Source organism: Oryza brachyantha, chromosome 5 (genome assembly GCF_000231095.2).
Source record: "Oryza brachyantha chromosome 5, ObraRS2, whole genome shotgun sequence".
Classification (NCBI taxonomy): Eukaryota; Viridiplantae; Streptophyta; class Magnoliopsida; order Poales; family Poaceae; genus Oryza; species Oryza brachyantha.
In genome coordinates, this window is record NC_023167.2 from 13633152 (window position 1) to 13646903 (window position 13752).

Here is a 13752-nt window from a genome sequence, read left to right on the forward strand (position 1 = left end):
GCCCGAACATGAGAGGACCCATTCACTGTTATTTCATTTGCATATCAATGACGACAGAAGACATGTTTCCAAGTTGATCAAACAAGGGGCATGCGTAAATACCAAACCATAGAATCCATATGCAGCACGTTATCTCGATCGTGGCCAAGATTACGACGGGTGTGTCAAGCCTGAAAACGATGAGATGAGAAGATAAGTTAGTTCAGTCAGGCTAGCTCTGACTAATTTTCCGTATGCATATCACTAACTGAAAAAAAAAGGGACGTTTCCCTGCATCAAATCCAAACCATATACTTTCAAAAAAAACCATATACTCCTCTGGCACAATCCAGTGGTGGAGAAAAAGGGGACAGCCAGTGGCCTGCCCCCTCCCAACCTTTTTTTTTTACATAAATATTTAGTTAATTAGATAATTAACCTAGGTAACATTGTATTAGCTAGGCTCACCTCGTCTAAATTTTCGCTCTGCCATTGGCAGTCCATTTATTCATTTGCAGCTTAGGCCCAAAAACTTTTTCTAAAAACCTCACATCGAATCTTTAGACATCTAAATAATGCATTAAATATACATGAATATTAAAACTAATTACACAGTTATGGAAAAATCTTGAGATAAATCTTTTGAGCCTAATTAGTATAGAATTAGCCATAAGTGCTACAGTAACCAATATATGCTAATGATGGATTAATTAGACTCAAAAGATTCGTCTCACGGTGGTTTTCTAGGTGAAATCTAATAATCGTACGTATCGATGTGACATTCTCTTGAAAATTTTTAGAAACTAAACGTAGCTTTAGCTAGATTTTTTTTTCAGATAATTCATCGAAGGGGACAGCTTTCCCCACCTAAATCAGTTAAGCTAGATAGGTGGCATGTAGCCCAAAGATCGCGACCTCTGCAAGTACTACCATGTGCCGCGCTGTTGCCAATCGAGCATCATCATATCTTGCCTACCGAGCAGATACATACCACATCTGAGTACCTGACATCTCTCCATGGTTTCAAGATCCAACGAATGATTAGTCCATTTTCAATTATGAGATCCACATAAACACAAGGATAAACTGTGGAGGCAACCCCCGTAAAATATATAGCGTGCTATAGAGCTGTGGCCTGCGTTGTGGTCTAGCTCTGCAGCCGCAGCGAAGCGAGCGATGTGATAATGAGACCTACGAATATCATGCGGCGGCGGCGGCGGCGGCGGAGAAGGTCGAGACGGCGGCGTCGCCCTCGCCGCAGGCGCTGTGGATGGCCCTCATCCGGTCGACGGACTTGCAGATGCCGCTGCAGGACCAGTCGAAGGACGCCGCGCACACGTTCCCGGCCTGCTTCTTCCACTCGCAGTCCGGCGGCGTCGCGCAGCACAGGCTCCGGTCGTCGACGTGCTCCACCTCCAGCCCGATCATCCACGCCCCCAGCGACACGTCCTCGTTCGCGAACCGGTGCAGTATCGGCCTAGCTTGCACCAATTCCTCCCCACCATTAGTTATTTCCACCGCTCGATCTCGACATCCATACACGTGTATCATCGACAACATATCATCTAAATAGTTATAAAATATTTTTAGAAAATTATAAAGATAGATTAATACGAGATATATCACTTCATAGACATACAAATTTAAATATAACTTCTACCATCCATAAAAAAAATAATTATGAGTATACTTATCGTAAAAGTCATATTTGATTTTGTATGTTTGTGAAGTGATATATCTCATATTAATCTATTTTCATAATTTTTTAAATTTTTTATACATATTTAAATAACATGCAATATACCATGAGGTATCCTCTCGAGAGTTTAAAATTCACTGCCGTGTACCATTCATATATGTGCATGCGTGCTTACTGGTTGATGGAGATGTACGAGGCGAGGTCCTTGGAGATGGCGTAGATCTGGCCGGTGGCGTGCCGGAAGTACCGGTTCCCCTCGTCGCCGAACTTCCAGTACTCCGGCTCGTGGTACTTCACCCCCCTGCCACGCACGCAGCACACCATCGTCCACACGATTTTGGTACGTGTTAGTACGTGTTCACCTCACCTGCGTGAGAACGAACGTACACGAAATGCAAACGGGGGTGTGTTCGCAGTATGCCTACTTCTGTGACAGAACCGGGCCGGACTTCATGCAGCCCACGTATACCCTCGGCCTCGTCCTGTACCTGGCCAGCCTGCTCGCCAGCATCCCTGCATTTCATTGTATCCCATATTCCCATGCACCAGATCGAAGTAGTAGAGGGTGATAACGGTATATTTATAAATAAAAAATAATTTATAAATAAAATTTTTATCTACGTGTTCTTAGGGATTTAAAAGTCAAGAAGAACATAAATTACAATGAACAAGATCATAAAATCTACTCTAAATTAGAGCCATAATCGTTTGAAAAAACTAAGTCCATCTATCGATTTTCTAAGACGTTGGATTGAAATCAAACTGTAACAAACAAAACTAAATAAATTAGAACGTGGGCACAAGTATATATCTTCAAGCAAATCCAATAGAAATTGATTAATAGATTAAAAGCTTTCAAGCGATTGACAAATAACAAATCTACTCTAAATTTAAAATTAAAAATTCAAATTCTGATTTATAAACATAAGCAAAAGCGAAACGACCGGCAGGTAGTATAATAATTGGGTTTGTTAACTGGACGAAGTGAAGTGGAGTACAATGGAGTGTATAGGTACCTAGGTTGACGTGGACGTCGTCGTCGACCTTGACGTAGAAGTCGGCGTCCCAGGTGGCGACGGCGGCGGTGAAGTAGGTCCGGGTCTTGGAGGAGAGCTCGTGGTAGCCCTCGACGTGGTCGAGCCGCATGAAGTCCCGGGTCTCGGCGTCCTCCACGTCGATGGCGCGGTCCAGGGCGCCGCCGGGGGTGGCGCTGTGGCCGATGACGAACCGCACCACGACGCCCTTCTCCTCCTCCAGCCGGCGCAGCCCGTCGCCCCTCGGGACCCACGTGTCGCGCAGCGAGTCGCGCCGCTTCTTGCTGCTGAACGCCGTGTTGATCCCGACCACCACCAGCGCCTTGGGGAGGCGCCCCTTGGACGGCACCGCCGCGCCCAGCCCGCCGTTCTGCTTCGCGCGCTCCACCGCCAGCTCCATCTCCAGCGACGACACCGACTTGTCCAACGACCTACGAAATTTATAATTTCGTCACAGTTATTCAGTTCGTACGTAGCATGCAGAATTGGAGATCCAGTTTGTAAGTTCTGATGATTTGATCGTTCTGCATTTCCGGATGACTTACTGAATTGCCTGGTGAGTTCTTGACACCTCGTTCATGATATCGTTCGGGTTGCCCTCGTCCAGTTTCTGCATCTCCCCCAGGAAATTAAACGCAGCATAATTCAGCAACAAATACTATGGTTAGAGTTAATTAATGCGCTTGCGTGTACTCACGCGCCGGTGCTCGCAGTCGTCGGAGAAGAGGGAGAGCCTGGAGCCATGGCCGGAGGACACCTCGCCGTCGCCGCCCGTCGGCGGCACCAGCAGCGTCATCCGGCCGCTGAGCAGCATCCCCACGAAGAAGCTCGTGGCGCACAGCACGACGACGGCCTTGGCCGACATCGGCCTCGCCCTCGCCGCCTTCTTCTCCGACTGCGGCTGCCGCTCCGTCAGTGCCTGAAATGAACCCCAACCGATCGACATTACCAACCACGCCCACCAAACCGACATCAAAAATAAACCACACGTATACAAATGCATATACAGACCATCATTGCCGTGAACGTACGTTTCGAGCGAGCGAGCTGCCTACTGAAATGGAATGGAACACCGGATAGATCGATGGAGGAGAGAGCCAGAGAGGGAAGGTGGGTGAGACGGAGCGCTTGGATCGATGCCGAAGGCGCCGGCTATCTATCGCGCCCCGGCGAGGCGGTTCAGTTAGCAAGGCGCTTCGTGTGAGGAGAGGGAAGCTCATGCTGGCAGTGTGAGCCACCCGGCCTAGACGACGATCTGTGGCACGTACAAGCGTAACAAGCCTGACTTCGCAGTGGCGCAGCGTCGATGCTCGCCGATCGCTGTGGCGATGATCCGACCGGTTTCAGAAATCCATGCATTGTGGTTGGCGTCTCGAGTGATTATGTCTCCATGATGATGTTTAGAAGCAGCGTAACTGATTATTAACGATTAATAAATAACTTATAGGTAATACTTTGATATACATATGGAAAACCTATGATGAAAAAAAACTTAAAATTGACTTCAAGTTTAAGTATTAAACTTTAAAATTGTCGCATGATTATTAGCATCAGTGGTGAACCTACGTTGTGTTTCCCGGGATCCTCAGACCCCGGGTAAATTATCCAACTCTTACTAAATTATATGTACTGGACCCTGGTAATTTCTGTTCTAGGTTAGCCACTTATTAGCATAAGCGAAAAGATGTGACAATGCTTTTCAACTTACGTTTTCACACGGCTCTTTGTAGGAAAGGCAGACAGGCGACAACAGAGCAAAGGTTGAACCACCTCTGAATTACCTCGATGTTCCTGACGTTTTTTCTTTTAATTTCAAACTGAGTAATACAGAGCTTTTTATGCGTAAACAGATTCCAATGAACATCAACAGTAAATCCTCGAACATTAACAGTTCCAGTACAGAGAAACATAGAAAGGTCAACGATGATGAGAAGGGGCAAATTTTAGGCCACTCCCAATCAAGATACTGGGGATCATAACTATTACCTCTGTTCTATTATAAGACTATAATCTTACCTATATTTATATATATGCTAATGAATTTAAACACACACGCAAACATGTACATTGATATATAGATAAATTTAGACAAATCTAGAAATTTTTATAATATAGAACGGAGAGAGTATGATCATTTTCCTTATAGTAGTATCGGGCTATATGATCAGGATCCTATGAGATCATTTTGAATAAGTGGAATCCTAGTGGGCTTGTCGTTCTTATCGTTTCTGTATCCTCGATGTCAAGTTTGTTGACTACAGTGCTCATTTTTATCTATAAAGTCAATGAAGAGAACTTGTCCAGATAAACCGTGATGCTTACAAACTCAATAAGCTGAAGGATAACTCACCTTGGATCTGTGCAACTCGAAGTCACGCTTTCATGCCAAAATTACCCACCTTCATTAGATCTCTTCAGACTCTAATAGTAACACATAAGGTCAACAAACAAGTAGCAATGCATGACAGGCAACAACAGGTCCTTGCATTAGAGCTCTTCAGACTAATAGTAACACATAAGGTCAACAAACAAGCAGCGATGCATGACAGGCAACATGTCCTTGAATTGTCGTTGGAGATAAAAGGGGTCATCAACATATTTCCAACACGTCTAATATACCATCTCTAATGAGCATTATAAATATTACGAATGTATTAATTCAGCAGCAACAGCATCCTTGCACTCACATCAACATGGGTAAGTAGGCATACCAGAGGAGCACTAGGAAATGAGTGTCTCGATCACTCCAGAGCCAGAGGTGGCCAACGCTGGATCCAGAGTGATGACGAATTCCTGTGACTCCCAAATAAATATTGCTCAAGTGAAAAAGTCATCTAAAACAACTAAACTTATTCAGAAATAAACATTAAATTCCAGCAGTCTTCCTGTGTTTTTTAACCAGTAAACAATGACATTATATCTGATTTCAAACATAATACAGACCCAACTTTGACGACAAGCACAAAATGCAACAAGAACTCAAGAGCAACGTTGGTCCCACTGGAACAAAAAAGCAACAACTAACATTACTAGATTAAATATTAAAAACACAAATTGCCAACCATCCCTGCAATTAGACTAAATCTTGGTACAACTGCCTTAGTGGAGGCAAGATGCTATCACTAGACGCTATGACATGGCAGGGGAGATAACCAGTAGGCACAAGTCTGACTACAATGTTCAGAACAGAAGAACAACAGAAAATATAAGCATCAGCCTACCCGGCTGCGCCATAAGACATATTTACATACAAGTAATGGTGAATACATAGATGACATTACAGACTGATATGAGACAACAAACATTGGATTCACAGGGCTAACTGTTAGCATAGCATGTTCTTCACTGGAGCCCAATATGCTAGTAGGACGGGTATGGAATTGATTCTCTAGAAGTACGACGGCTAACGTCATTCAGAACAGAACCAAATACGCGCCTACTATACTCATATGTACCATTGCTTAATCCTCTACTCGATACCCCACTTGATGCTGGACAAAAAGGGAAATGACAAGATTTAATAAAAAACACATAATGGTTTATATTTTGAAAGGAATAAGGAAATTCTCTCACCCTCAGAGTGCACGCTATAAGAATGGTTTGGAGAAATACCAGCAATCCTGCCATTTACCACTGTATGTTGTGATGCGGAAGTATCACTAGATCTCATTAGAGTAGGCTTTGGTGGTGGTATAGGGTTCAATTTAGGTGTTACGGGAATACTATCATTTGAAGATTGCTTGTCTTGTCCAGAAATCTGTAGAAGATAAGAAAACGCTCAACCGGAATCACTTCACAACTAGTCAAACCCATAGGCCAAGCAAATAATTGAGTCAACCATTCGTGCATGGTATCATTGTGCATAATAGTAACATACCAAATTATAAGAACACAACACGATTCTGTTGCAATAAAACCAGTTATACAAATAGAGGGCACAAAGAAACGCACCGCAAATCTAAGTGTTCTGTTATGAAGATGAACAAGGCCAGAAAATAGCTTAACGGCATACTGGGCAATCTCCTCTGTTTCATATTCAGCAAAAGCATAGCCTTTGGAACGACTAGTTTCCTTGTCACGTGGTATGTGTAGGTCTACAACACGACCTACCTGAATAAGAATCTCATACAAGACCCTTTCAGGTACCTTTTCATCCAAGTTACCTAATTAAGAAAATAAGAAGAGTTAATAAAATTATACAACTTATTGTAGCTACAAGACAAAAACAACAAACTACCATAAGAACAGTCATAGTGAAATATCAAAAGTAGTGAACTAACAACAACACGGTTAGCCACACCACAGATCTGCATCAGACAAGAATCATATAAAGATGAGGCTAAACACAGACTTGAAAAGACAATAAAGCAGCTATACTACCAAATTAAGAAATTGACAACCAAGAATACATATAATGCCCAAAAAAACATGACCTAGTGGAGGGTGACTTGCAAAGGATTTTTCTCATATTCCTTACTTAAATGCAAGGATTACAACAGGCACAATTAAAAACTTTTCCACGTATGAACCTCTCTAATTAGGATGTATTACCATGTTAGAATTAAACCTTTATATCTAAAAAAATCTATGATCATATATCCTATATGATCTATTGAATGCTTATATTGACGATATGTATGCCCATCTTCATAATTCCTAACTGCCACTTCCAGTCTCTAATATAAGATAGCTCAAAAAGAAGCCACCGAGTTTACTTCACTCAAGAAGCCTAGAAGTTACCACATTAATCAGAGAGAAAGAAAAAGATATAAATCGTTAGATCATGGTATTTCTAGAGTATAATGCTGATGATTGGTTGATATAGTTGTATACAAAATACAAAATGTTGTTACAAAAACAGAAGCGCTTATAGTTGTATACAGAATAAATTGTCTTTATGGAAAGAGAAGCAAGAGTTGTATAACAAATACAATACTTCCTTTGACCTTGAAATTATATTTGGACAAGTAGAGATTATATTGTTGGTTAACACTTAACAAAAGAATATATAAACAAGAAAAGGTGTTCCAACTCTGGGTTCGATTTTGAGTGCTAGGAGAATGCAAAAGAATCTGTGGAAATCAGCGCCTATACAAGCTCAAGCAATTGACGTGCTAGGTAAACTGCCGAGGGAAAATACAAAATAAATCCACAATTCAAATCATAACGCGGGGGACACAATATCTTACTCAATAACATCTCAACCACGTATATCATCAACCAATCTAGTATGTGTGACATGGAGGGTAACTCAAAACCCTTCCTCTAACATGCAAGTTCATTCAGCTTTACTGCTCTCAGATCCCACTGCAAAATTCGCGTAATCGCCTAAAATCATTCGTACCAAAAAGCAATAGCTACTGCATCTATCCATGTAGCACAGAAGCCTAACATGCAATGCAAACCAGCCGCTAATCAAATCGAAATCGACAGGAAGCATCTTTAGCCGCCATGGAGAAAAAAATTCCCAATTTTGGAACGCAGCAGCAATACCAGCAACCCATCAATCATAGCGCAAGCACCACAAACGGGGTCGAAATTACAACCCTAATACGCCAAATTCACCACGAGACCCCCACCAATTCCTATCCAGGCTACCAGCCACAGGGAATTGGGGGGAAACAGATAAACGCCCACGTGAGCCAGCGAGTCACCCCGGGCCGGGCGGCTCGGGGTCGGGGCTCAGACCGGAGGCGGGACGGGAAGGGGGGGAGATCTCACCTATGAAGACGGTGCAGCCCGGGTTCCTCGGCATGGCGCTCCGGATCTAGGAGGGGTAGGCACCTCCCACGAGCAGCAGCCGCGAGACGCCGCGAGAACGCGTAGGCAGCTGCAAGGCAAAGGGAGCGAGCGAGCGCCCGCGCGCGCGGCGACTCCCTCGAGGCCGCACGACGGCAGGAGGCGAGGGCGCTAGCGCACGGAGGAATTCGTTGGCAATCGGCGCACGGCGGCGGCGCCGGCGGCGTGGTGCTGTCTATTTGTAGGCGGATGACTCGCGGACGACTGCCTGCTGCAGCCGACGCCGAGACGGCTTTGCCCTCCTGAGGCTGGCGGTGGGGCCCTGGCGTCAGTGAAACAGGGGAGGGGCATGAGGTGCGGAGTGGTGTGATCTTTTGTGGCGGATGTTTCTGTGAGTACGAGACTGCAGCGTGTCGGGTCCGTTGGATGGGGTGCTGACGGTGTTGACGTCGAGGACTTCAAGTATAAGAATCTATGTAGCCAAAACGGAAGCGACGAGTAAACGAAACAAATGCGGCAAGTCCGTGTGTGATCATTTATTTGCCTTTTTACTCCAGTAGCACCATGTCTCATAATAATTTTATTTTCTGATTTCTATATCCAAATTACTTTGACTATTCGTCTTATTTAAAAGTTTTATTAAAAAATTAAAAAAATTAGTCACGCATAAAGTACTATTCGTGTTTTATCATCTAATAACAATAAAAATACTAATCGATTTTTTTCAAATAAGACGAAGAGTCAAGACATTGTATCAAAAACTAAAAAATAAAGTTATTATGGGACTGGTAGTACTAAACTAGAGTGGGCAGTGCGCATAGCTCACCCTGCCAGCCAATCTCTAATAACAACATAAACATCATTTTTTCTGGTTGGGAAGATTTTTTTTATTAACCTACATTTATAAATATAATTAGTCTGCAAACAGTTTTTTATATCAAAATAAATATTGGTAGCAGCACAACATAGCTTTTATTTTAATACATGCCGGATGAAAACATGCATTTTTAATGTGATTGCATCTCCTCTCAGGGTAGAACATGATCGAAGCCATTCATTCAAAAGCTTGTCTGAAAATTATAAATTGGGCCAACCTTTATATGGTTCTTCACCATGATCGAATTAGTGTTGCAATGTGGCTGTCTTTCTTGGAGGAGTCGAAGAATCTTTTCTTGCTAATGTATAGTTGTTCATGTTTGCCAACTTAACCTAGAAGCAAGAAAAAGAAGGGCATCACAAATTCACAATATGCTCAACGAGGGGATGGGAGAGGAGTGGCAACGAAAGTGGACAAAGGCAGTGCAGCTCTAATCTTGGGGACAGCGGGTGGAGCAATCCGCTATACTACCTGCGTATAACTGAAACATTATAACCATTGATTAGACAAAGAGGGTCAAGTGAATGACACTACGGCCGTTGATCAAGTGAGTCGTACGTAAGTTGGATGGCTGAGTCGTACACATAGAAGGTGGTGGCAGCACACAGGGTTGGTGGCTAGGTTTGGATAGGCTTAGGGTAGATGGGGTGGCTTATATACAGAAAGAGTGAATGTATTTGAACCATTTGATGTAAATCGTGTGGCTCAAATTTTGATTGATTATGATGAAATAAATTTGTCAAAATGTTGTAGACTATCCAATAATAAAAAGAACCAACATTAAACTAGGACTGAAACTCATCAAAACTTGGAAGTTATATGTGTTAGAGTATCTCCAACAGCTTATCTAAATTTGGTTATCTATATCTTAGTTTGGATGGTCATCTAAAAAAGTTTCATCCTCTATATATTTGTGTGCTCCAGCAGATCATCCATATTAGAGCATCTATATTCTATTTTATTATATTTTATTGATACATGTAACTACCATGCATTTGTTTTATATTTTATAGTGGCCAAAGTGGGGACATTTGAGTTTTAGATGATGGAGAGAGAACATCTAAATATAGATGTTATCTAAAAATAGAGAATGAAATAGATGTTCTGTTGGAGCACTATTTTTATCCTCCTTCCTCTATTTTTAGGATAGATGATTGGATAAAAGAGCTGTTAGGGATGCTCTTAGCTAGTAAAGCATGATATTCCATATTCCACTAAGTTTAGAGTTTCATATGGTCACTGGTTGGCTTTTTCGTGGAAAAAAACCAAAATGACATGTTGACAAACGAAAAACAATATATGAATAAAACTTTTGTTATCTAAAGCAAAAACTGAAAAGTAAATTTTATCGTGAAAAAAACTAAATTCAACTAAGAAGTCTTTCCTTTTTTTTTCCCTGCTTTTGTTTGGTTCGTGTACACAGACCGATCTAAGTTGGTTCAATTCAAGCACTTGAAAAAAAATGATTCGTATTACTCTGATTTCTGAATATTATAACCAGCACCACTTCCTTTTTTTTCCTGCCGTGCCTGAGCATGCATGCTCATGGCAGGTTACAGTACAAAGAATTCTTTGCAATAACAACAAATAATTGTAAAAGAAAAGAAAAGAAATGTTTCGTCACATGAAAACCTCGTCTTCAACCTTCAGAATTTTACTAATTCAGCTGTTACTGAATTCTGACCAGTCCACTGTTCAGCAGATTGGCAGGGGCGCGCCGTTCCACTCCTCGAGGCACTCGAGCAGCGGGTCGATGTGCTTGCCCTGGTTGATCGCGACCAGCACCTTGTTCAGCTCCTCGCCGGGCGACCGTGTCTTCTCGCCGGTGAGGTAGGCGGTGCCGAGCTCCTCGCGCACGAACCGGTAGAGCGGGTACGAGCGGCACTCAGTGATCCTGTTGGGCGTCGCCGCCGTGCCGCTCTCCACGGCGGCCCGGGCGGCCTCGACAGCCCTGGGCAGCGCCGTGCGGAGCTCCTCCTCGAACTGCGCGACCTTGGCGAAGACGGAGGTGTCGGCGTTGAACTCGGCCGCGCCGTTGGCGAGGGCGCGCTCGACGAGCACGTTCCGGAGCTTCTTCATCAGCGGGTAGTTGGCGCTGCACGGGTCATCGGCGTACGCGAACACGGCCTCCCGGTCGATCTCCTTGAGCAGGTCCTTCTCGCAGAAGCGGGCGACGTGGAGGCCGCCGGTGGAGTTGGTGCTCAGCGTCTTCTTGGCGACCGTCATGACGCAGGTCTTGACGGCGGCCTTGACGTTCTCCTCGATGTGGCGCAGGTCGATCGCCTGGCAGAGCGCGACGAGGAAGGTGGAGGACATGAGCTTGAGGATGTCGATGGCCTCGGCCGTCTTCCTGGAGGAGATGAGGCCGAGCGAGTTCACGTCCTGGTTGTGCTGCTCGGCGCTCTGGACGTGGTTGGTCACCGGGTTGCCCAAGAACTGCAGCTCGGAGCAGTAGGAGGCCATGGCGATCTCGGCGCCCTTGAAGCCGTAGTCCAAGCTCGGGTTGCGGCCGCCGGAGAGGTTGGAGGGCAGGCCGTTGTTGTAGAAGTCATTCACCAGCTCGGAGAACTGCGCGAACATGAGCTTGCCGATGGCGGCGATGGCGAGGCGGGTGTTGTCCATGGACACGCCGATGGGCGTGCCCTGGAAGTTGCCGCCGTGGAGCGCCTTGCCGCGGGAGACGTCGATGAGCGGGTTGTCGTTGACGGAGTTGATCTCGCGCTCGATCGACTTGGTGGCCGCGCGGATCACCTCGATCTGGGGGCCGAGCCACTGCGGCGACGTCCGCAGCGCGTACCGGTCTTGCTTTGGCTTCATCAGCGGGTCTAGCTCGCCGAGCCTCTTCGCCTCCTTCATGTACGAGCTGCCTTCCAAGATGTGCTCCATGATGGCGGCCGCCTCGATCTGCCCCGGGTGGTGCTTCAGCTTGTGGGTGAGGTGGTCGGTGTACTCCGGCTTGCCGTTCATCACCTCGCAGAACACGGCGGAGAGGACCTCGGCGAGGATGGCGAGAACGTTGGCCTCGAAGAGCACGGTGGAGGCGAGGCCGGAGCCCACGGCCGTTCCATTGACCATGGCGAGACCTTCCTTGGGCTGCAGCTCGAAGAAGCCGCCCTGGATGCCGGCGATCTTGAACGCCTCTGCGGCGTTCACCTTCCTGCCGTCGGGGGCCACCGCGACGGAGTTCTCGCGGCCGGTGACGAGGCCGGCGATGTAGGAGAGAGGGACGAGGTCACCCGACGCGGTGATGGTGCCCCGGAGCGGCAGGCACGGCGTGACGTTGGCATTGAGCAGCTTGGCGACCGCCTCGAGGATCTCGAACCGGATGCCGGAGTAACCCTGCAGCAGGGTGTTGATCCTGACGAGCATGGCGGCGCGCGTCGCCTCCGCGGGGAGGACGTGGCCGTCGGAGCCGGTGCCGAAGGCGCCGGCGTTGAGGAACCTGATGAGCTCCCTCTGGAGCGCGCCGCCCTCCTTGGTGCGCCGGTGCGACGTGGCGCCGAAGCCGGTGGTGACGCCGTAGCTGTCGGTGCCGTTCGCCATGCTGTTCATCACCCAGTCGCTGCTGGCCTTGACGCGCTCCCGCGCCGACTCGTCGAGCTCGACCATGGCGGCCTCGCCGGCGCCGGCGGCCACCGCCGCGACCTGCGCGATCCTCAGGCTGGCGCCCTCGATCCTCACCACGGGCTGGCGGTACTCCGCCACCATCCTCTTGACCTCGTCGAGGTGGCTCCCCGCCAGCTCCTCCGCCGCCTTCCCCCAGTTCAGCGGGTCGGCGCGTGGCACCGCCATGCAGAGACCGTCGCCGTTCGCCGCAGCGTGGCCATTGCCGCACTCCATTGCAGTATCAAACAAGCTTATGCAACAACCACACAAAAGCTAACGAAGGTGTGAGCAGAGCGTGCGTGATCACTGATCAATGGAAGCTCTGGCTTCTTGATTAGCTGCTCGTGCTGCTGTAAAAGAGGAGGAGGAGAAGAAGAAGAGCTGATGTGGTACTGGATTGTGCTGCTCTTCTTGGAGGAGAAATGGAGGGGTTGGCCGGGTTTAAATAGGTGGAAAGGCCGGGGTTAGCTCGGTGGTGGTTGGTGCAAGACTGTGAGGTGTGTGCGAGTCGGGTCGGCGTGCGGGCGTTTGTGCGTGCTGTGTGAGGCCAATTGGCCAGCGGCGTGGAAGTTTCGTGCCGTGGCTGCGGCCGAGCCTAGAGCGAGCCCGGTCGCGCGAGCTGTGGGTTGGTGGTGGCGTTGGGGGGCCTGGGGGTTGGTGGTGAAATCACGGGCTCACGGCGTGACCGCGCGCGCGACGCCGTCCTCGCTGACCAGCTCGTAAGTGCTCGTCTTTCTTTTTTTTTTTTTCTTTTGGAAATTGCTATCCTTCATTCGATGGGGGACGGAGGCTGGCGGTGGACCAGCACTGGAGGAGGA

The 13752-nt window shown here is 46.9% G+C and overlaps 3 protein-coding genes across 13 annotated transcripts; all 3 read right to left on the bottom strand.

The window, feature by feature from the left end:
- Positions 1 to 16: 16 nt before the first annotated feature.
- Positions 17 to 5150, bottom strand: LOC102713905 (probable beta-1,3-galactosyltransferase 8). Of its 9 annotated transcripts, XM_015837542.2 has the most exons (8): positions 3744 to 3950; positions 3410 to 3631; positions 3258 to 3322; positions 2695 to 3143; positions 2104 to 2191; positions 1854 to 1979; positions 1175 to 1456; positions 82 to 170 (listed from the first exon to the last, which is right to left on the bottom strand). In XM_015837542.2, exons 1-7 carry the CDS (start codon positions 3930 to 3932, stop codon positions 1180 to 1182), a joined length of 1416 nt encoding a protein of 471 aa, XP_015693028.1. In that variant the 5' UTR covers positions 3933 to 3950; the 3' UTR covers positions 82 to 170; positions 1175 to 1179. The 9 variants fall into 9 exon arrangements, with proteins under 9 accessions (XP_015693029.1, XP_015693028.1, XP_015693032.1 ...); XM_015837543.2 differs by lacking the exon at positions 1175 to 1456 and having other exon boundaries at positions 17 to 170; XM_015837546.1 differs by lacking the exons at positions 82 to 170; positions 3744 to 3950 and adding an exon at positions 5063 to 5150 and having other exon boundaries at positions 1001 to 1456.
- LOC107304278 (spliceosome-associated protein 49) lies at positions 4411 to 8720 on the bottom strand. 3 transcript variants are annotated; one of them, XM_015837551.2, is made up of 5 exons: positions 8434 to 8720; positions 6664 to 6875; positions 6286 to 6469; positions 5424 to 5505; positions 4411 to 4503 (listed from the first exon to the last, which is right to left on the bottom strand). In XM_015837551.2, exons 1-5 carry the CDS (start codon positions 8465 to 8467, stop codon positions 4425 to 4427), a joined length of 591 nt encoding a protein of 196 aa, XP_015693037.1. In that variant the 5' UTR covers positions 8468 to 8720; the 3' UTR covers positions 4411 to 4424. The 3 variants fall into 3 exon arrangements, with proteins under 3 accessions (XP_015693037.1, XP_015693039.1, XP_015693038.1); XM_015837553.2 differs by lacking the exon at positions 4411 to 4503 and adding an exon at positions 5062 to 5133 and having other exon boundaries at positions 8434 to 8718; XM_015837552.2 differs by lacking the exons at positions 4411 to 4503; positions 5424 to 5505 and adding an exon at positions 5757 to 6203 and having other exon boundaries at positions 8434 to 8713.
- A 2060-nt stretch (positions 8721 to 10780) lies between these two features.
- On the bottom strand, positions 10781 to 13331 carry LOC102714183 (phenylalanine ammonia-lyase-like). Its single transcript, XM_040524144.1, has one exon. The coding sequence runs from the start codon at positions 13166 to 13168 to the stop codon at positions 11024 to 11026; it is 2145 nt and encodes a 714-aa protein (XP_040380078.1). The 5' UTR covers positions 13169 to 13331; the 3' UTR covers positions 10781 to 11023.
- Between the last annotated feature and the right edge of the window lie 421 nt (positions 13332 to 13752).